The following is a 22,359-nucleotide window of genomic DNA, read 5'->3' as shown; positions in this document are numbered from 1 at the left end:
AGCTCACAGCATGTTTAAGTGGATCTTAAATCCCCTACTCGCTTATCACCGCTCCAATTTCTAAGGCTGCCTGCTGAACTGAACGCTGCAGGGACTTTGTATTCCTCAAGACATAGATGGAGCCATCGCTCTAGGCCTATGGCCGGAGGGGGTCAAGGGCTGGAGAAAGGAAAGGAATCTCAGGCAGGTGAAGGCGGGTGGGGGTTGTGGAGGAGTGGGCTGGGGTATGTGGCGCATATTGTGGGGGATGAGTGGGGAGTGCGGGACCGTGCAATACGTGTGTGGGCCACGTGAGGGTATATGGGACACACGGGGTGGGGGACGTATGGATGGCTGGGGTGTGCATGTGGACGGATGGCGTACAGGAGTATGTGTGGGGTATGTAGGCATGTGTAGGCTACGGGGGAGGGAGCATGTGGGGGGACAGGATATGGGGCACATGGGGGTGAGGCACGCAGGCACAAGGGTGAGTCAGGGTGCTGGGGGGACGGGTGGAGGATGTGCAGGGGTGCGGCGTGGGAAGGGAGTCAGCAGGGGCATGGGGAGATGAGTCTGTGTATATTCATCCCAAAGGGGATCGGGGAGGGAATGAAAAGATGGGATAAATGAGAACAGATACCCTTCCTCCCCGCCCCCCACCCCCAGGGTCTGCCATCACGCCAGCCAGGCCAGCTACACAACCAAACTGAGCACCTGCACCAGGCCTGAAGGAGACTAGCCAGAAGCCAGAAACCACACAGGGGCTAAAGGAGCCTTAATAACTTAATAACCCTTCCTACTCCCTTCACACCGGGAGGGGAGTAGCTGCAGACACCTGCCCTCCTGGTCTGGTAAGGAGAGCAGGAGAAGAAAACAGGACAGAGAACAAACATCCCCTACAACCTGGTGGTGCGGCCAGTGGCACGAAAGGAGTCTGCAACCCGGCCAAAGTCGTGGTTCTCCAGCTTGCTAAAAGTCCCCCACCCCGCCCCCAAACCTCAGAACCGAAGCAAAGCAACTCACCTGTCCACTAGAGAATACGAACACGAGAGCTGCCCCGGCTGCCGTCAGCCCCCATGTGAAGAAAGTCCCCAGCAGCGCCTGGAACACAGAGCTGTGGCCTTGGAGCATGCTGGATACGGCTGTGTGCAGAAGAGCAGGAGAGGGTCAGCCACCCACAGTCCCTCTCAGTGACGCCCACACGCGCTAAGGTGTCCTAACACCCTCCACGTGGGCTGGCCTGTAATCTGGGTCAGTGCGATGCACCTTTCGACCACGCCATCCCTCCACGGCGTCAGGCCGAGCCTCTTCATCCAGGCCCACCACGTGTCAGAAATCACCCAACCCTGAAAGGACAGACCTGGGGCTACCTAGGGAGATGCCAGGGGAACCCACAGAAGAGGTTAGGACATTGGGACAGAGTTCCAAAGAGAAGAAGCTCACAGAATGTGGATTATTTAGCCAAGAGGAAGAGAGCACAGGAGGGTCTGGATTACAGCCTTCCAGCACATTCTGCCTACTCTTATCTGCCCTTGTCCAGGATTTGTTCTCTCTCCTCCGAATACAGGTGACTAACTCAGACTCTCCCTTGAACCTCTCCCTCCTAAGTCATGACCAAACCTTCAATGGCTCCCCATGGAGGCTCCTGTGACAGCCCCCCTGTGACTTGCCAAGGGCATGCGCCACCAACTGCCGTCCAACTAGCCCACCGACTCTTCACCCACTACCCCCTGTGTGGGCCCTGTACTCCGGCTCAGCCGAGTCCCTGATAGCACCCTCAAGGAGTCCCAGATGGTCCCGGCTCCAAGTCACTCTTCATCCAGTTCCCTCCCAGAATGCCTTCGTCCTTCCTTCTCTGCCGCCAGCCGACCCAGGGCACATTCTGCTGCCCACCTGACGCCAGCGTGGACTCCATGCTTTCCAGAGCCCCCTCCACTCCCATCCCAGTGCCCATCTGCGGTGCCTTCTTTGTGCGGGCTTGCCTCCTTCATCTTTGATATCGTTAGCTGAAGAACAGGGACGGTGCCTTCTCACACTTGGCACCCCTGTAAAATCAGGCTTCCTGGCATCTGAAAAATACCTGTTGTATCGAAAAGGGCCAGCTTACCTTGATAGGACACTCAGCAAGGACAAGGAGACGGAGCTCTAAGTGGCATTTCCCTGTCAACCGAGCACACCACTGCTGAAATGGAACTTCTACCACTGCCCACCAAGGAAAGAAAGAGAAGTACCATTTCCTCTTGGTTTTGCTCAGAGAACCTCCTCTGGGCTTTAGCACATTTGAAATTTCTAGCTCTGAAATGATAGGGAATCAGACTCTTGCTGTGGAAAGTTACAGGGCAGAGAAACCCATTTGCTGAAAAGCCCTGTGTACACAAACATCAGGGCTCAGAGCCTCATCTCAAAGGGCTCATTCAGCTGCCCACTGGTCTTCCAGCACCCACAGAGCTGGACATGACCCCAGTGGGCTCAGACCTGCCAGGTCCCAGCGCTCTGTGAGCAACCAGCAACCCTGGGCTTGCAGCTCAAGAGCTAGAGACGCTGACTCTGTTAACCCTATAAGAAAACTGTGGCAGAGGGTGGACGGGGCCCTTATGCCAAGGGGCTCGGCATTAGGGCTAGGATTCCAACGTGGTACGGCTGTGAGTCTCTGCAAACCCAGGTGAGGCAAGGTGAGGCAAGGTGAGCCCAGGCTCAGCTCCGAAGCCAGGACGCCTCTAGGAGAAACAGCATCTTATGGATTCGGACTGTGTCTGAATAAAACTCAGGACGGTGACCGTACCAAATAAAGAAAAAATACTGTATTTTTTAAAAACCCACCTATCTACATACTTCATCTTGTTAAGTGTCACCCTAAAATGAGTGGTTCGTGTTTGTTGGTAAACCAAGACATGTGGATCATGACACCACCCTTCTATTTCTAGCTGCTTGTGGATAAAATCTGAAACAGCATTTACAAAGAAAGGCCTATGGCTATCATCCTCTTAGTACTTATCATCCAAGACAGGTCAAAAAAGAAAAACAACCTTTTTTTTTTTTTTCAGTATTGAATGTGCCTTTCAACAGCTAAGAAAACAGAAAAGAGGAAGCCATTTCCATTTGCCAACAGGCCAAAGTCAACGTGGGGTTTATGGGCCAGCCAACAAGAGAGCTCTGGGTGTTCCTGGGGGCTAGTGGGAGGGAAAGCACTATCCTAGCCTGTCTCCATTTACCTGAGCGCCCGAGACATAAGGAAAAGGGACAGCGAGGCCAGGCACATTCTTTCCATCCCCAGAGTCACAGTATTTACCAATGATAATGCCAGCCCAGTGCCCCCCGGAGAAGTTTCTTCCATTTGCTATTTTAAATCCTCACTCCTGGAAGGGTGATCTGAGCTGGTCCCACCTTGGGAAATGCAGGCTCTCAGGCTGAATCAGAATCTGCATTTTTTTCAAGTTCCGTGAGGGATTCTCACACGTGTTGCAGCGCAAAGCACTAGTCTACGACAGAGACCCAGAGCTTTGAAAGTGAGTTCTCCTGCCCTACGAGGGAAGGACTGGTCAGGCTGACGCAGAATCTCAAGAGAAGGAAACATTTTCTCCAAGAGGTCGACCACTAGCACCTCCTGGAAGACAGGAGCGCCAGTCACAGCCCCTCAAAATCAGCTTCCACGATGGGGCTCAGACTTCCTTGTGAGCCGGATGTTAACACATAAACCTTGATTAATTTGCAAGAGGAAGGATTATTCCCTGCCCTCCCCAACTTTAAAGATACCAACACCACCCAACCTGTGTCCACATTCTGCTAAGGCCGCAGAAGAGGGGACCCTGACAGAGGATTTCTTGCTTTTCTCTCCCTCGCAAACCTGTTGCCCTGCTTCCAAGAAACTCAAGATGTTGGCGATGTTGCAGAGGTGGGAACAGCACCTAATAAAACTGCACACATACACAGCCCGACTGCACGAGGAGAATCCAGCAACAGGACTCGGGTTTGGGCGGATGGGACTGTAAGAAAAGTTCTCTAATACCTCGCTGCTCAAAGTGCGGTCCGGACCGCGGACCCAGGGAGGGGTTAGCAATGCACAAGCTCAGGCCTGCTGCACGGTCGCCAGATTTCCAGTCAAGTTCGAGAGGCCATGCTGACCCCCAGAATGAGCGGGAGGGGATGCAGAGAGGCTGGAATTGTAGCCACCTCTGCTCCCGGGGCTCCGGGGGGGGGGGCCCCACATGCCATCGGGGACGCACTGAACAGAGGATTTGGTGAGCCCCTGTCAAAGGAAGGCAGGTCAACACCCTCCATCTGACCCTGGCCAGAGGCAGAGGGGGCTCCGGGCGGCCTTGCCCTCCGCGGCCACCTGCCAAGCCACCCGGCTTCTCCTCCGACCCCCTCCTCTACCCCCGGGGGCGTCCCCTTCCAAACTCCATTTCACCCTTCCAAGTCCCACGCTCTCCTGCTGGCCCCAGACCCCGGGCCTCCAGCCCAACCAAGGCGCTGAAGGGAGAAAAAGCTGACTCACTACGGTGCCCTCTCAAGCCCCCACTCCACTTCCATCAGCCCCGCTGCCGCTGGCTCAGCCGGCTCCACTCCCGAAGTCACTTCCTGCTTCCCTCCCGGCACACGTGTCCCTCCAGCCACCAGGCCCCTCCCCGCCGGCTGCGACTGGCAGATCCCGCCCTGAAGAATAAATTCTCTGGTTCACAGCCCTCTGCAGGCTCGGAAACAGATGGGGCGGGTAGAACAGAGCCCGGAGGCCAAGCGGAGAACATTCTGCATGTCTAAGACTCCACAGTCTCCTATGAAGCCACAGAAATCCCGGAAAGAGCACCTTGTAACGTCCCTGACATCATTTATGTCACTACCCTTAGCAGCTGAGTCCAAGGCCCTGAGTGAGCAGCAGAGCAGGATACGTTGGGGGGAGGGAGGGGAAGATTGGCTGGGGGGGCGAAGCGGGGGGGGGGGGGGGGGGCGGGAACCTCCTACTATTAGCATCCTTCTCAGGGTCAATGGCCCTCAAACTATAGCTCCCATCAGAATTCCCAGGAGGAATGTCAAAAACACAGAATGCAGGCCCTCGCAGAGGTTCTGGCTCTGGAAGTCGGGGTGGAGATGGAGATTTTCTGTTCTGAACTAGGATTTGCTGATGCTCTGGTCCTGGGACCCCTCTCTGAGAACCACTGCTGCAGGTCAAGAGCTATGATCTCCAGGCCTTCTATAAAAAGACCAGAGGGTGGAACTTCTAGGCTTAGGCAAAAATGCAAACAGGATGCCCTGTTTAAATTTGAATTTCAGATAAACAACAGAGAGTGTTGTTCTGTCAGTATGTCCTGGGCAATATTTGGGACATACTCAGGCTCAACATATACTTCATATTTGTCGTTTACCAGAAATCCTAATTTAACCGGGTGGCCCATATCGTATCTCATGAACCTATCAGAGGGTAACCTGCTCAGAAAAACTGTTCATCATCACAGCGGCCACAGAGCAGGGGATCCAATAGGAGCTGGCTTCTGTCCAGGAAAAGGCGGCCATCTGCGCTGATGATGGCCCCCGCGTGCGTGGAGTGTCGGGAAAGAAGATGGCATGGAGACTGCAGGGTGCTCTCTGCCCTCAGGAGATTCTCAGACCAAGGAGAGAGCCAGATTCAGCTGTCTGACCACAGGCCAAAGGGGCTTACACGGCAGAGATTTATGTTCTCACGTTCCGGAAGCAGGAAGTCCAGGATAGGTCCAAGATCAAGGTGCAGATTTGATCCTTGGTAAGAGCTGTCTTTCCGGCTTGCAGACAGCTGGCTTTTCACTGTCCTCATGTGGAGAAAGAGAGATCTCTCTCCCTTCCTATTCTTTCTTATAAGGCCACCAATCCGATCTCATGAGGACTCCCACACTTAGGGCTTCATTTAAGCTTAATGACCTCCGAAAAGCTCTATCTCCAAATGTACTCACACTGGGGGGCCAGGGCTGCAACATATGAATTTCATGGGTGGAGCCCTCCTGCATAGGATTGGTGTCCTACCAAGGAGACCCCGCAGAGCTCCCTCTGCCTTCTGCCGTGTGAGGACACATGAGAAGTCTGTGACCCAGAAGAGGCCCCTCAGCCCACCACGCTGACACCCTGATCTGGGACTTCCAACTTCCAGAACTGTGACATGACACATTTCTGTTGTGTACAAGCCACCCATGAGTCTTGTGGTATTTTGTTATAGCAGCCCGAATGGGCTGAGACACTCCATCTTACAGATAAGGAGACTGAAGTTCAAGAAAGCTCTGTGGTGAGCCCAGGTTGACAGGGTAGTGTGGGAATCTGAGCCCAGCTGACTCCAGAGGTGGTACTCTTCCTGCATGGGACACACAGGGTTCACAGCCTGAACAACCTAGTCAGCAGAGCCCTGGGTGGGCTTCAGGCTGGGGGGCCAACTCCCAAGGGACAAACCCCACCATTTCCCTCCTTTCCCTCAATGAACCCTGCACACACACTCACACACACCACTAAGCCAAACATCCAAACTGCCTGTCTTTCTCACACACCCCCGTGGTAAGAGGTGCTCACAGTGCGGACAGAAGAGAATGTTGTTTCCTTAAAGCGCAGTACACTGGTTCTTACCTCCAGCCACACCTGCCCTTCCCGAGTCTCTCCCCAAAGAGCAAAGGTGCCCTGCAGCCTCCATAAATGGTACAGGGGAGGAGGGAGGGGGTGTGCAAGACATAGGCCAGAGCAGGCACTAATGAAAGGGGGGGGCAGGGTGTTAGGCAGGCAATGAGGGCTGCCTCTCAAGTGTCCAAAGCCCATAAAACTAACTGATCTTGACAGTCAGCAAAGGAACCCCAGGGCAGTGGGATGGTGGCCCTTTCCAGAGGAATCACTGTGGCTTGATCTGGGTAAGCCACTGGAGCCTCGGGGTGGGGTGGAGGTGGGGGTGGAGGCAGCGGGTCCTGGGTCTGTCTTTCTCTCCCCGTCCCTCCCTCCCCTCCCCCCTCCCGCTCTGCCCTCCCTCCCTTGTCTGAGATCTTGGTATCTCTTACAAGGTCCTATGGCTGCTAAGGACAGGTTTTGGAATCTGACAGCCTAGGAGGAATCCCAGCTTGGCACATGAGTTTCCTTGGACAAATCCCCCAACCCCTCCCAGCCTCAGCCTCCCCGTCCTGAGACAGTGACTGGAGCGAGGCCCCCAACGCCCAGTCCAGCACCCATCATGGCAGCCTGAAAGATTATCCCTTGGCCCTCTCTCCTTCCTTCCTTCCTGCCTGCCTTTACAAGATGGCTATTTCAGGAGCCTCGGTGCCCGGCACTCTGTGGGTCCCTGGTACCCCCAGGTCAACTAAGCACCTAGGTTGCTGGGAGTGGAGAGTGTTCTAGGTGGGGAGGAGACCAGGGCCCATGTCATTGCTGATAACTTCCCAGAGGACTCAGAAGAAAAGGACCTCAATCTAAGATCTTGTGATTTCTTCCTCATACTAAAGTAATATTCATTTTGATACCAACATTTCTTTTTTTTTTTTCCTAGAGAAGACCCTTAAAATTGCATACACTTCAGAACCCATAAAACCTGACATGCCCTGGGTGCATACTTAGAGATTTCAGCCAGAAAACAAATAGCTTCCTCTGGTAGGCAGAACAGTGACCCCCACGAAGATGTCCATGTCCTCATCCCTGAAACCTGTGAATAGAGACCTCCCACGGAGAAAGGGTCTTTGCAGCTGTGATTGAGTGAAGGATCTTGAGTTGGGGGGATTATCCTGGGTGATCTGGGTGGGCCCAGTGTCATCACAGGGGTTCCCATCAGGGAAAAGAGGAAGGAGGCATGAGGACATGAGCAGAGGTCAGAGCAAGGGATGCCAGGGGCATGTAGAAGCCAGAAAGGCAAGGAAATAGATTCTCCCCTAGAGCCTCCAGAAGGAGCACAGTCCTGCCAACATTTTGATTTTAGCACTTCTGACCTCCGGAATTGTGGGATGATACGTTTGTGGTGTTTTAAGCAACTAGGTTTATGGTACTTTGTTTCAGAAACTAACACACTCCCGTCTGCATGGAAGCATCCAGTTTCACTGGTACCTTTCTCTTGTGGCACCAGGAATGACCAGGACCCACACTCGGCCCCTGCCCACCATCATGACTAGGCAGGACAGACTATATAATTTGTGGGACTTGGCACAAAATGAAAATGGGAGGCCACTTATTCAAAAGGCAGGAAAAAAGCCCCCTCAAAAGTACTAACTGGGGCACCTGGGTGGCTCAGTCAGTTGGGCATCTGACTCTTGATTTCGGCTCAGGTCATGATCTCAAGGTCATGAGATCAAGCCCCACGTCAGGCTCCACACTCAGCATGAAGTCCGCTTGAGATTCTCTCTCTCTCCCTCTGCCCCTCCCCCTGCTCTCTCTCCCTCTCTCTAAAATAAATAAATCTTTTTTTTTAAAAAAAGGACTAATTAATAAAGCCCTTCTTTTCTTCTGCATCTCTCCTCTGCTCACTGAAGATTCCAGTGTCCCACCAGACTTTGCTTACAAAACCTAAGTTGAGAGATAAAATTATTAGGAAATCTCAAGATGGTGACAGCAGGGCATTAAGCCAAGTGCAGAGCCTTTCCGATCGAGGAACCCCTCACACTGTGCAGGTCTCACACCCGTGAAGCTGGCCCTGTCACAGGTGCTGGGGTGGCAGGTCCAGACGGAGGAAGGCCACAATGTCAAAACGAGGAAATCGGGCTAGGGTTGGTTATTCAGCAAAAAAAAAAAAGTCCAGAGAGAGATTCGGAACCAGGATGTTCAGGATGGAGGGAAAGCAGAAGTGAGAGCCAAAGGTGCTGGTGTAAGCCAGCCTGGGGAGGGGACAGAGGCAGTCCCAGGAGACTGGAAAGAGGGGCGGGACCCCCTGCTGGGAAGCCTGGGCTTTGGGAAGGAGAAATTTCGTTCTTGTGGGAAGGAAGGACACAGCAAGGGGAAAAGCAGACCCATCTCAGCAATCAGAAACTAGTGGACCAATATTTGGGGTCCCCAAGTTTTCCAGGGGCCTATGACATGGTTAAGAGTTGTAAAAAATACTGGATTTTTGGTTCAAGAAGAAACAAAACTGGAAATTTAAATTAATAAGTGGTCAGCTAAATGTCTATAAACTGTTAGTTGTTGACTTTGGTGTTCATAAAGATTTAATCACATTCAAAACACAATCTGAGATTTAGCTTTTCTCACTTCAGGAGAATTCTTAAGTATGCACAATAATGGCCAAGAAACCATAGCCAATCATAAATTAAATAAGCTTAGAGCCAAATGATTTCAAAGACAAAATTATAGAAATCTTCCTGATCATTTTATGGGGGAAGAACATACTTAATATGGAATGTGGGAACATCTTAATATGCTTGGTACAATATGGGGTGAGATCTCAAAATGCAGGAGTTCTTGGGGCACCTGGGTGGCACAGTTGGTTAAGCCCATGACTCTTGGTTTTGGACCAGGTCCTGATCTCAGAGTCGTGAGATCGAGCCCCGGGTCAGGCTCCGCACTCAGCAGGGAGTCTGCTTGGGGATTCTCTCTCTCTCTCTCTCTTTCCCTCTGCACCTCCCGTTCGTGCTCTATCTCTCTCTCATAAATAAATAAATCTTTTTTAAAAAATGCCTGCAAAGATCCTAAGAGGCCCCAGGGAATGGGGAAGGAGGCAGGAATGCTAGAAAATTTATTCCTCTCTCCAAGAGGAAGCAGAAACAAAAGTCATCTCATCATCAGAGGTTCGAGGAGGGCTGATGATAGGGGTGTGGATGAACCTTTCCAGCGAGGACGGTGGTCTCCCGCTGTCAAACCCCCCAGGGAATGGCACCAGCAAAGCAGGAGCCACAGAAGATGGGCTGGTGGGGAGGGAGCCCACCTCATGTGCAGAAGGGAAGAAGGCGGGGAGGTGGTCCCTCAACCGTCCACAGTCAAAGGGAGGAGCAGACTCCCCAAGTCTCTCCAGGTCCCATCGGACTGAGCTGGGTGGGAACAAGGCCAGGACTGGAGATGTGTGGGTGCCGTATGGGGTCATCCAAGAAGCCCCATGTAGTGTCCTGAATGGTCGCCCCCCAAAAGGTACATTCAGATCCTAACCCCGGTGCCTGTGCATGGGACGTTATTGGGGAAAAGGGTCTCTGCTGATGTAAAGACCTGGAGGGGCCGCCATCCTGGATTAAGCCGGTGGTGCCAAATCCAGGGACACGTGTACTTCCAAGAGACGGAAGGGAGAGGACCAGGGCACAGGGGACGAGAAAGCCGTGTGAAGACAGACGCAGAGACTGGAGTAACAGGGCCTCGGCCAAGGAGGGCCGGGAGCCACCACAAGCTGGACGGGGCAAGGGAGGATTCCCCCAGAGCCTTCAGAGAGCACGGCCCTGCCTGCTTCTCACTTTCCGATTTTTTGGCCTCCAGAACCATGAGGGAATCCATTTCTATTGTTTCAGGCCCCCACTCTAGGGTATTTTGCGATGGCCGCCAGGAGACCGAGGCATCCTGACTCCAATCATTTCTACCACAAGCCGGTGGGGAAGCCCCCAGGCACCAGGAGTTGCCCTGAGCAAAACGCACAACGACCCCACCCTCCCCATCCCTCTGCCCCCATCAGAGGGCTGTGTAGGCAGTCAGGTGCCGGATCCCCAGACATCTGACTGGGCTCTCCATTTTCCCGAATGATCCATCCTTAAATGAACCCATGTCCTATTTTCCCGCCAGCCTTTCTGCCGGCTGGGCCAAGATTCCTGTCTATGCCATGCCCACACCAACCCCCCCTCGCAGCCCCCCACCGTCCCCCCCACAACAAGTCACTGTAGGAAACCTAATTCATCCTTAAACACATCCCTTCACATCTTTCCCAAAATATGTCTGTGGCAGGTGAATAAAGACAGTAAAATACCTCCTAGCCAGAGAGTTTCCTCAGACACCTGAGCTCTTGTTCGGGAAAGCCCTCCTTTGGGTCTGTGGGCTTGTGCATGACAGCGCCCAGGTGAGCATGAATGGAGGCATTTGTCACCTAAGCCAGGTGTGCCCTTGGCCTCAGGGACCTGCCAGGGCAACAGCAGTGACGGAAGCAATCAGGGAGGAAGCATGCAGGCTCCTTCTGAGGAATCAGGACACTGCTGTTTGAGTTCCACATTTTTTTACTTTTTATTGTTCTTTTTGGCCAATAACTCAGTGGGCAATCTTGGGCCCGTTTCTTTCCCTCTGTGAAACTGAAAAATGTAAGGGCTGGCCCGGGTGACCTCTGAGGCTCCTCCTATGTTGAGTGTGGATTCCCTGATTGAATTGCCAAAGCAAAACAGCGCCAGACCACAGACTCGGAGCAAGGTTTTACCCAAGTGTATCTGAGGAGTTCTTTTGTGTCCTAATTTAAGAAAGAAAAGAAAGAAAGAGGTAGGAAGGAAGGAAGGAAGGAAGGAGGGAGGGAGGGAGGGAGGGAGAGAGGGAGAGGAGGGGGAAGAAGGAGAGAGATGAGAGGGGGAAGGAGGAAGCCATCTCTTTGTGCTAAAAAGGACTTTCTCAACCTAACAGGAGGTCACCAGGCTTCCTAGTTCAGCTCCCATCCTTGGGCTCCTTACTGGTCGGACCGCGTCCGGTCCCCCACCCCACCCCACCCCCCACTGAAATTCACACGTCGGAGCCCTAACCCCCAGTATCCTCAGAATAGGACCATATTTGGAGATGGGGGTCTTTACAGAGGTGATCAAGTCAAGGTGAGATCACAATAGGATGGGCCCTAACCCAATATGACTGGTGTCCTTATAAAAAGGAAATCTCCGGACACAGGGACACATAGAGGAAAGACGACGTGAAGAGCCACAGGGACAAGACGGCCACCTGCAAGCTGAGGAGCGAGGCCTGGACAGATCCTCCCCTTGGGGCCCTCAGAAGGAGCTGACCCTGCCCACACCTTGATTTCAGACTCCCAGCCTCCAGAACTGAGACGACAAATTTCTATTGTCGAAGCCACTCTGTCTGTGCTGCTTTATAATGACAGTTCCCGCAAACTAACACAGGGCAGAACGTCACCGTGGCTTATACCATGAAATTTCGCGCTGGGAAGCACCTCCAAGAGCTTCTGGTCCACGCCTCTTCCTTCCCGGATCGCGGCGCAAACCCTGGGCTGGCGGGTGGTTTGTGCCAGAGCTGGGGGGCGGACCCCAGGCCTCCCCTTGGCCCCATCTCCCCCACATGTCACACATCTGTGAGTCCTTAATCATCCTAGGCTATCGGATCAGAGTCACAGCCTTGCAGCTCAACCATGAAAATGATTATTGTAAGCAAAACTATAGGGACACGGGTGAGGATACCAAAGCTAATAAAAATATTTCAGGTCCTTTCCAGGCATACTGCAAACAACTGACATTCCCATTCTGTGTGTTAACACATCCCCAAAGCGAGAGTGTGGAATACTGTAGTTATTTTCATAGTAAGAGTTCTAAAATTGTATAAAAATACTATGCAATTGAGAGGTGCCTGGGTGGCTCAGTCGGTTAAGCCTTGGCTCTTTTTTTTTTTTTTAAAGATTTTTTATTTATTTATTTGAGAGAGAGAGAATGAGAGATAGAGAGCACGAGAGGGAAGAGTGTCAGAGGGAGAAGCAGACTCCCCGCCAAGCAGGGAGCCCGATGTGGGACTCGATCCCGGGACTCCGGGATCATGATCTGAGCCGAAGGCAGTCGCTTAACCAACTGAGCCACCCAGGCGCCCAAGCCTTGGCTCTTGATTTGGCCTCAGGACACGATCTTCCTCCCTGGGATCTAGTCCTTCCCCCAGGCTCCGTGCTCAGCGGGGAGTCTGCTTGAGGATTTCTCTGTCTCCCTCTCCCTCTGCCCCTCCTCCTGCTCTCTCTCTCTCTGCCTCTCTCAAATAAATAAATGTTTTTTAAAAAAGAACTAGTTAAATTTTTTTTTTAAAAATATGATGTAATTGAAACTTTACACGGATTCACACTGGCCTTTTACCTACAGTGGGCATAGTTTGGCAAAGCTTTACAATCTTGCCGCACATTCAGGAACCCTCAACGGGGATCTGCAAGAATAATACAGACAGAAAGCCCTTCCACATAAAAGGCACTCGAATAAATCATGTGCCTAATTAAACGGAATGATGGAGCCTCACAAATTACCCTGTGCCTTCTGCTCCTGTTAATGGGGCTGGCTCATCAGTATGATTTCTCAGGAACTTCCTTAATAAAACTATTTAAAATTACAGACAGAAAAAGATATTGGTCATCCTAATGCTCAACAAAAAGATAGTTAAGTTATAGAACATAAATGCTGTGGACTTCCATGCGGTTAGTAAAAACGATAAATATCGTGGCAACATAGGAAATATTTATGTCACATATTTTGCGAAAAAAGCAATAGACAAAAATATGCCACTTTGTTATCACACTAGTAAAAAAAATACACAAGTAACAGAAGACTAGTAGGGAATTCATACAAATTAGTTGGGGCACTGGGTGATGGGAACGTAGAGCTTTTCCCCCTTTCTGTAATGCTATGTTCCTTTTATAATTTAAAAAATATTTTAATAAGGTATAAAAGAAAGCGAATACAGGAAACAAGGCTCACTGAGCTTAAATCATGACACTGAAAGCCAGTAGAGAAACCCCAACCAGGTACTACGAATTCTCAGCAGAAGACTATCAGTCCATAAAATAGACTCTGTGCTTGCATCCCAAGCCACCTGGATGTTTAAAACACCCACTCTTTGGAAAGCCAGGTTCCCTGGAAATTTTCCATGATTTATTTTAATCAGTCATTTCCAAGAATTGTCTTCACCTCATTAGCTCTTCACCAGGTCAGCTGCAGAATGAGGTAGTCTCTGAGTGATGAGAACCGAAGGCCCAAGGAAGGTCCCTCCCTCCCTCCCTCCCACATGCACAGGCGCCTCCCGGAGCCCCTGGGGACCGCCTGTCACCACCAGGCGGGCCTGTCACACTCTTGCCTTCCAGTTTCACAGACAGATGGTTGGCGGGGCCGCGGCTCAGACAGAACATCTGAGCCCTGAGGCACCCACAGACCTGAGCTCCCACTGCCCACCAGAGGCCCCGTTCCTCTGGCCATCCCAAATGCTCCCTAGATATTCCCAGGCAAGTACCCACAAGTATTGGGCAACTGACACTCCCATTCTCCTCCCTCCAGCTCCACGGAAGTACAAAAAGAGGCGCTTCATGCAGGACCCCTGACATATATCCAACTGCTGTCAGGAGGTCACATCGCAGTTGGACTTCAGAATGTCGTCTCCTGAGGTGCCTCCAACTGGGGTTGAGAGGGCTGTGCTGAGTTCTTCCAGAACCTTCTATAGCCATAGTGGGGAAAGCACTCTCTGGTCCATGTTCATACCAAAATCGACTTGGTGCTCCCTTTAACAAGCATTGATTATCCAGTGTGTAACTATCTCTGTGTTCACTATAAGCTACCTGTTATTATTTATCCAACCCCATCCCCCCCAAAACAGTTTAAAAGAATTTCGTCAACCAAATGATGTTAAGCCAGAGTTATTTTCCCCCTTTCAAAATTCATTAAAGACACACTGATGTAACTACTGATCAGAGCTTCAGATCGACATGAGATACCAGAGCTACAGAGCGGAGAGGCTGTCATTCCAGCCCAAAGCAAAGAAATTAGATTTTAATTTGCCTTTGCCTCGTTTGGCTTTTGGAAATATTAATAATTGATTAACACGATACTAGGCAGCTCCTTCAAGCTCAGGAACCCCAAGCTGGGAATCACAGCTGTGGCGGGGCGGGGGGCGGGGGGTAAAGAATAAAGGAAACACACAGTTCCTGGCTTCCATAAACCAGGAGAACAATGTAAATATATCGATGCAAAACAGTTAACTATGTGAGCAGCTCCCAGCCCTTGTCCACTGCTGTTCTAACACATAGACCAATTAGGCTTTTCAACTCTAAAGGGAATTAATAATGAATGCGTGCTATCCCTCTGGTGAACAGAGCAGATACTTAATAAATATTTGCCAAATAAATGAGGGGTGACCTACTATTTTTTAAGACTCTTCATTTTTACAGTACACACTCCCGGGCAAGACTTCCAGAACACGACCTCAGGAAAACCCCCCCAGCACAAGATTAATCAAAGAAGAAGTGCAGCAGCTGCCCCAGGGGGCCAATGAGGCTTGAGATGACAAGCCTGGCAGGGGGTTTGGGGAGGAGTTCACCCTCAGATGATCTCCTCCCCGTAAGTGCTAATTCATCCTCTTCTCTTGCTTGGAGGCTTTCCCGTCTCCGAACCCTCATCGGTCCGGATGGTGGTTACTATCAGCTGGAAACCGGTGCCACGCCGATGATGCCGAAGTCCTAGAGCAGAGGTCGTTAAGGGCTGGGAGAGTGGAGGCGATGGTGAGGGCCGGATCCTTACAGGACAGAGAGTGATGTGGGTAGACAGAGAGGAGAGGAAAACACAATCGTGATGGGGAGACCAGTTTAAGCAAAGGCCCAGAGCCAGAAATTAACCAGAGTGTTTGGCCAACTCCCCGGAAATTGGACAAACCATAGTACTGAGGGTTTGGATGGCGTGCTTCCCGAGTCTACCCTAATTCACCTGCAAATCCACATCAACACAGACTCTATGCTCCATGCAGCATGGGAGCCCTTTATTATATAAAATCTCAGAACTTTTTAAAAAATAAGTCATGTGTATTTGTAACCACTGAGAACATAAGCTACTTAAGAGTTTGGAAACATCTCACACTTTCTACCGACCGCAACACTTACTTCCTTGTGGGCAAAACCCTCAAGAACTTTATCAGTCAGGAAATACTGGAAGTTGGGCGCGGGGGAATGGCCTGCTCCAAGGAGGAGGTGGGGAAGAATCTAGAAGCAGAGGGTAACAGGGATGGGAAGCAGAAAAGACTAGAGGCTGAAGGACCTTTCAGAGAACAGCACATTTCACAGGCAGAGGATGAGAAACACCATTCCTGGTGACACCAAAAATGTGCCCCGATGTCAAGCAGCTGGGTTTCCTGACTCATACCCGCTTCTTTCCCCAGAATAGGAGAGATGCTAAAATACATAAAAAGCTTCCCTTGAGTTCCCACTGCATGGGACTCAGACCTTCCTCATTAAAGGAAATCTGAACGGTCCAAACTTGTCCTTCCCCTGGGGATATGGTGGGGCTCATAGAGTGACCAACCATCCTGGTTTCAAAGGACTGGGGGGTCTCTCAGAGGCAAGACTTTTGGTGTTCTTCAGAACAGTTCTGGGTCCCTCCACATCACATCACACACATGAAGGGCAGCTGAAGGCCGTCAGTACCTGGCTCCTCCGGGTGTGAGCCACGCACCTGCAGCATAGGCCCATCTAGCAGCTCCCAGGTGGGGAGCCTGGGAGGGGTGCAGAATCCCAGCCCCCATTTTGACCTGATGAACCAGAACAAACAGTTAAAGCAGATCGCCCCCCCCCCCCCCGGGGGGGATGTTCCTATATACACTCAAGTGTCAGGAGCATGAGATTTTTGCATAAAATTTGTTCCTTAAACAGTCTGTGAGTCTGTGCATGCGCCATTTCTTTTATTGTTTTAAATATCAGGGGAAACCATCCAAAAGTGGTGCCAAGTGAATTATAGCTTTTTATTAGCAATTACAGCATCACACAGCAGGAAAGCTGCAGAGCAATACTGCCTAAAGAACCGTTTTATTTTCTCTCTTCGTTCTCTCCTCCAGATTTCAAGAAGGATAACGCAAGAGTCCAGCACAAGCATCTTGGATCCAGTGGTTGCTTTATTAGGCGGGCATTTTTCCACCACAGCCTTAGTGACATTTGCCACTTCATTCTCTGCAGTGGGGGAAGCTGTCCTGTACATGGTCAGATGCTTGGGAGCACCTTTGGCCTCACCCCACTAGACGCCAGGAGCACCCCCTTGCAATGTGACAACCAGTAATGTCGCCAGTCATTGCCTGGCATCTCCCCCAGGGGCCGAACAGCTCCCAGCTGAGAACCACCATCTTAGACAAAGAAGAGGCACTCTTAGGGCAACAGGAAGCTAAGGGAGATGGTCTGCCTGCTGGGGAGCTCGTTAAAGTCTCAAAAACCAGGCCAAGCTGATCCCTGCAGGCTCCCAGGGAGAACCAGCTGGGTGGCCTAAGGGCCTACTCATGTCTAAGGCAAAGCTTTCTGTAGATGACACTAATGAAGACGAGCAGCCCGACTGCCATCAAGTTCATGCTGCCTGCCTCTCTGCTTACAGCTGCTCTTTATTATTTAACCGGCAGAGCGCAAGGAAGGCCTTTTTGCCTTTTTATTGGAATGCCATGCTGAATGATACTGGAGGGTTTCTAACAGCACTGTTAACAAAAAAAAAAAAAAAAAAAAAAAATGCTGGCTAATGTATGTTAGAATCACCACAGTAAATAAGCCATCTGGCCCAGTCCTCAGCCCTGGTAACATAAGGGGGACCCTACTGCTGGCAATGCTGTTTTCTGTCTCAGTAGCCCCAGGAGGCTTGGGGACAGGGGAGAAGCTCCCACCTCTGCCTCCAGGCCGGCCTGAGCCTCACCCTCCCTCAAGGCATGTAGACAGGGCTAACTATTGTATTGTGTTAATTCTAAGATGCACGCACCACCGCCCCACCCCCGTTTTGGCCTCTCGGAAATCTGATTCATTTTGCCATCAGCCAGGTGGCAGGTGGGAAGCAGTCATCAAAGCCTAATTATGCACCCACATTAGAAGCGGAGGCCTGAAACGCTCAGTAGGACCTTGCAGGTGGAGAAGAAGCCAAGGGGAACTCTTCTGGACCCTAGGAGATAGACGGTCAGGGAGCATAGAGGTGGGAAATTGGATGTCTTCAGTAACGTTCCTGGAGGGAGCAGAGTGGCCCAGTCCTACATCAGTCCCTGGATCAGCATATGAGCATCACCTGGGATCTTGCAAGAAATGCAAATTCTCAGGCCACATGCCAGACCGATTGAGCCAGAATCTCTGTGAGTGGGGTCCAACAACGTGCGTTTCCGCCAGCGCTTCAGGATATTCTGACGCTGCTCAAGCTGGGAAGCACTCCTCCACGCATTTGGCTTAAATATACAAGGTTGGCTTACATCAAGAGATTAGCCCCAATGGCTTTTATTTCTTTATGGATTCTTTTTTTATTTTATTTTATTTATATATGAGAGAGAGAGAGAGAGAGAGAGAGCGCACGTGAGAGAGAGCACAGGCAGGAGTGAGAGAGAGAGGGAGAAGGAGAAGCAGACTCTGCTGGGCAGGGACCCTGACACGGGGCTCGATCCCAGGACCCTGAGATCATGACCTAAGCTGAAGGCAGATGCTTAACAGACTGAGCCACCCAGGCGCCCCTTCTTTATGGATTCTTTTAAGAAATGCTACATCAGCAACACTCTAGATAGGGACTACACTGTATATAAGGGGAAAAAATACATAACCTGAAAAGGGGCTGAGAAGCATCAGTCTCAAATATGAAGAAGTTTCAAGAAGTGATTCTCCTTGCAATTAATTTTAATTCTATTCCTTTATATGTACCTATAACATATATATAATGTGTATGTATGCATCTAGGTATTTTTTCCTTTATGTGTATTTATAATATAAAACTAAGCATAAAAGAGTTCTTTCAATAAGTAAAACTGAAAATTTCTCAGTATAAGTAAGTCATATTGGTTTTGGCAGTATGCTTTTCTTTTTCTTTTGTTTTAAAGATTTTATTTATTTATTTTGAGAGAGAGAGAGAATGAGAGATAGAAAGCATGAGAGGGAAGAGGGTCAGAGGGAGAAGCACACTCCCTGCTGAGCAGGAAGCCCAATGCGGGACTCGATCCCGGGACTCCAGGATCATGACCTGAGCCGAAGGCAGTCGCTTAACCAACTGAGCCACCCAGGCGCCCCTGCTTTTCTTTTTCTTCCCTGATGCATCCCTAGTGCATCCTTGGGTGACTGGAGTCTCAGGTTCAGTAAAATGCAGTATTGTGCGATCTCACTTTGCTTGGGCCACCCCAAATCTCTTATGATGCAGTGTAACCCTTTTCTTCAGCACGGCTAGAGCACAGGTAGTCACTACCTTCTGTACAATGATGTATTGCATGCTCAAAGATGATGGATGGACCTTTTCTCGCCTTTCCAATCCTTTGCTGGGCTCTCCCACAGAACCTTACATCAGTCCCATGTCCCCATCCTTGTAGCACTGCTGTGGCTTTCTCTGAATTCCCTCCAACCAACCGAAGCCCTTTCAGTGACAGAGAGGCTAGAACAAAGTGTGCAGTGAGCTGCCAGGCCGAGTGAGTTAGACATCTGGAGCACAGCTGGGTGCTGCTGGCAGAGGCCGGCTTCCACCCCTGAAGACGAGCTGAGTTGGGGCATCTGTGAGGGCCTGAGAACCAGGCACGAGCCCCTCTTTAGGACCCAGGACCCCCGAGTTGTCAAGTTGAGTCAGGAGACCAGAGAAAGCACCAAGCACATCAGCATGATAAGTAGTCCTAGATGACATTTATGCAGCCAGCTATCTACTGCCCAACCTTTCAACCAGATTTCTCTCTTAGGGCCTGTGGGAGCTCTGAGGTCCCTTGGTGATCCAACAAGAATAGACTAGAGGCTAAGATAATTGCTTTACAGCCAGATCAGGACAACCTAGAGGGAACCGGGGCATGAGTCCAGTGGCTGACGTGTCACGGGGAGTAGCAGAGGGTTGACCATGCTGGCCTCGCCCAGAGAGAGAGGCGGCCCCTTCCTTTTTGCTGGGCTTCAGGGAATTAGGATGTTTAGCAGCAAGACAGACTTCAAGAACCTGGGGCATCCATCACAGCTGGGGGCTCGGCAGAGGGCACTGCACATCATGGTGGACTGTAAATACTTAGAGGCGATCATGACATAGTCATTGAATGAAGGGAGCACGGATGAGGATGGGGATCTTGGGATCAGCCTACGAAAACTTAAATCACTTGCAACATGTAATTGATCTGTTTTCAGCTGTGGGGAGCCAGGGGAAGGGTTGTTGTTGTGTTGTGTCTGATTGGTGGATGTCTTCCTTATGAGAATCAAAGCTCCAAGCACACAGCCTTGTATCACCAGCACCTATGGAAATGAATCTGCACAGTAGGTGCTCACTAAATAAATTTGCTAAGTTCACCAATGAATTCATTGGTTCAAAGACCTCCTTCCAGCTTATCCTGGAGATTCTTGACCAGTCAGGTTGGGGATGGGGTGAAGAGGGCAGGGAGGTATAGCGGGACCATCTTGGGAATTTTTTTAAATTACATATAAGAGCTACCCCGTGACCTTGCACAAAGTGCCATCATAAGTACTCTACCCATCGCAATGTACCTCATCTTCAGAACCACCTTATGCAGCTGTACCATGCCCACTTTACGGAGGAGAGACTGAGACTGAGGCATGACCCCACACTAATGCCCAGAGTGACTGAGATACCTCTTAACTCGCAAGATCCTGTAATTGAGAATAACTGCCCTGGGGACACTGTTGGGGGCGGAGGGGCCACAAATCCTTTAGTGTGTCAGGGCAGAGACAGAGTAAGAACCACTGCCTTAGTTTATCCAAGTCAGTGGCTGAACCAAATCAGTGGTCACCTCTTGAGCTGCATGGCACATTAAATGCACAAGCGTCCTCTACATCATCCCCCAAAAGTTCATATAGATGTACATGTGTGTGTATGTGTGTGTGTATGTGTGTGCATATGTAAGTACATAGATATATGAAAATACATATATATGAATCTATATACCTACATGTGCATTTTCATATACCTATATACTTACACAGATATATCCATACAAACATATATATACATATAATTTCAAATTATGTAATGTTATGTATATTTACGTGTATTTTCTTATATAAAAAATGTATAAATAGCATCTGGGTGGCTCACTCGGTTGAGCATCCGACTCTTGATCTCAGCTCAGGTCTTGATCTCAGGATGGCTAACGTCAATGCAGCTTCCTCTTTGTAGCTCAAGTCTTTCCTCTCTGTGTGCACAAACCATCTGCAGTTAATCAGTTCTAAGAACACACCCCGAGCCTGGCAGTAAATCAACGAGCCTTGGTTTGAAATCTTTTCCTTCTTTACCATTTGGAAAACACAGACAAAGGTGAACATCCCTGGTCTTTTGCCATAATCTCCCTTCCTTGTGTTCTTCCAAAATCCTGCTCAGCAAACCCACGATTTCACCTACAAGTCTGGAGGCATCCAATTCATCTAGGCCAGGAGCACAGTTGTTCAGGAATGCTAGCCAGAACTTGTATTACTACCTAGTGATTTCTGGAAATGACTTAATCCCCATTTCCTGCCCTCACACCTTCGCCCACACTTCTATAAATAAAGATTCGCAGCGAGATTTGCACCTGTTGCTGTCCAACTGCTAGCCCCCATCCCCAAATCCAGAGCCGAGACTCAAAGGGCAACACAATTAGCCATGTAACAACTGAAAGAACAGCCTCTGCCGGAGAGGAGGTCAGCATTAGAATTGGACAGGACCAAAGCTGATTTTTCCACTGGGTGCAGTGACCTTTCTTTCCGTGTTTATTTGGAAATGACCTTTAAGCAGCAATCAACAAAAATGAAATGCTTCAAAGGAATAAATTAGATAATGCAGATGTTCCCCAGTGGTAAGTTATGCCCAAGGAAAACAGGGCAACATAAAAGCAGCTCTGCCCTGGGAAGCCACCTTCCAGTCTGTCCATTAGACTAATAAGCAAATACAGAGTTCTCGCAACTCTTATCATTCAGACTGTTGAGGACCCGAAGACAGGCTGACCTGGGCAGGAAACATGATTGTTTCCAGAACCCAAACTACTAGTTGACATTTCATTTTGATTCTGTTTGGAGCAGAGGTAACTGTGTTACTTGCTTGCCCAACAGATGAGTTACCATCTCAGGGCGGAGAAATCCAATGGTCTAGGTCAGCTCTGCATGCCCCATCCTAGCCTCAACACAGTTATAGTAATTGACTCGTTACTGAGCATTTACCACTTGCTGGATTTTTGCTGAGTGCTTGGGGAGGCTGAAACACTAGAGAAAAGTCAGCCCCCTCAAGGTCAAAGACGGAGACAACAGGGCTACTGAACCCAGGGCGGCATGACCCTCTCCACCATCATATGTTTCTCCTGGGTGTGTGTCTTCTCCTACTGTGCATGCTCTGTTCTTCTCTCTCTTCCAGTCTCCATTTTCCTCCTTCGGGCTTATATTTAACCCTGCCAGGGATGGCACTCTCAGGTGTCACCGAACAGTGATCCTTGGAATTTAACAAATCACTCAACCTCGAAACAGAATCATTTAAAAAGAGAAGCTCAGAACCAAGGACTTAGGCCTCCTCTGCCACCTGATTAGAGAATCCTAGAATCTTCTGAATCTCAATCTCAAGACAAATATCTCTTCCCTGTCCTGGGAAATCCACGGCGGGGCGAGGCGGGGAGGGAGGCGGAGATCCAGTACGG

General features: G+C 50.3%; 1 protein-coding gene across 3 annotated transcripts in view; it reads right to left on the bottom strand.

The window, feature by feature from the left end:
* SLC39A11 (solute carrier family 39 member 11) overlaps positions 1-4,559 on the bottom strand; it is a 329,393-nt gene extending 324,834 nt beyond the window's left edge. For all 3 annotated transcript variants that reach the window (XM_028112368.2, XM_028112369.2, XM_028112370.2), the window contains exons 1-2: positions 4,475-4,559; positions 1,003-1,121 (exon numbers count right to left, since the gene is read on the bottom strand). In XM_028112368.2, the coding sequence (XP_027968169.1) occupies positions 1,003-1,110 (108 nt within the window). In that variant the 5' untranslated portion in view covers positions 1,111-1,121; positions 4,475-4,559. The remainder of the gene's footprint in view (positions 1-1,002; positions 1,122-4,474) is intronic.
* Between the last annotated feature and the right edge of the window lie 17,800 nt (positions 4,560-22,359).

This window comes from Eumetopias jubatus, unplaced genomic scaffold (genome assembly GCF_037043125.1).
Source record: "Eumetopias jubatus isolate StellerSeaLion01/CBP00866 unplaced genomic scaffold, mEumJub1_p1.0 scaffold_10, whole genome shotgun sequence".
In the NCBI taxonomy this organism is placed as follows: Eukaryota; Metazoa; Chordata; class Mammalia; order Carnivora; family Otariidae; genus Eumetopias; species Eumetopias jubatus.
The sequence above is the reverse complement of the archived record's forward strand: the minus strand, read 5'-3'. Positions and strand labels throughout refer to the sequence as shown.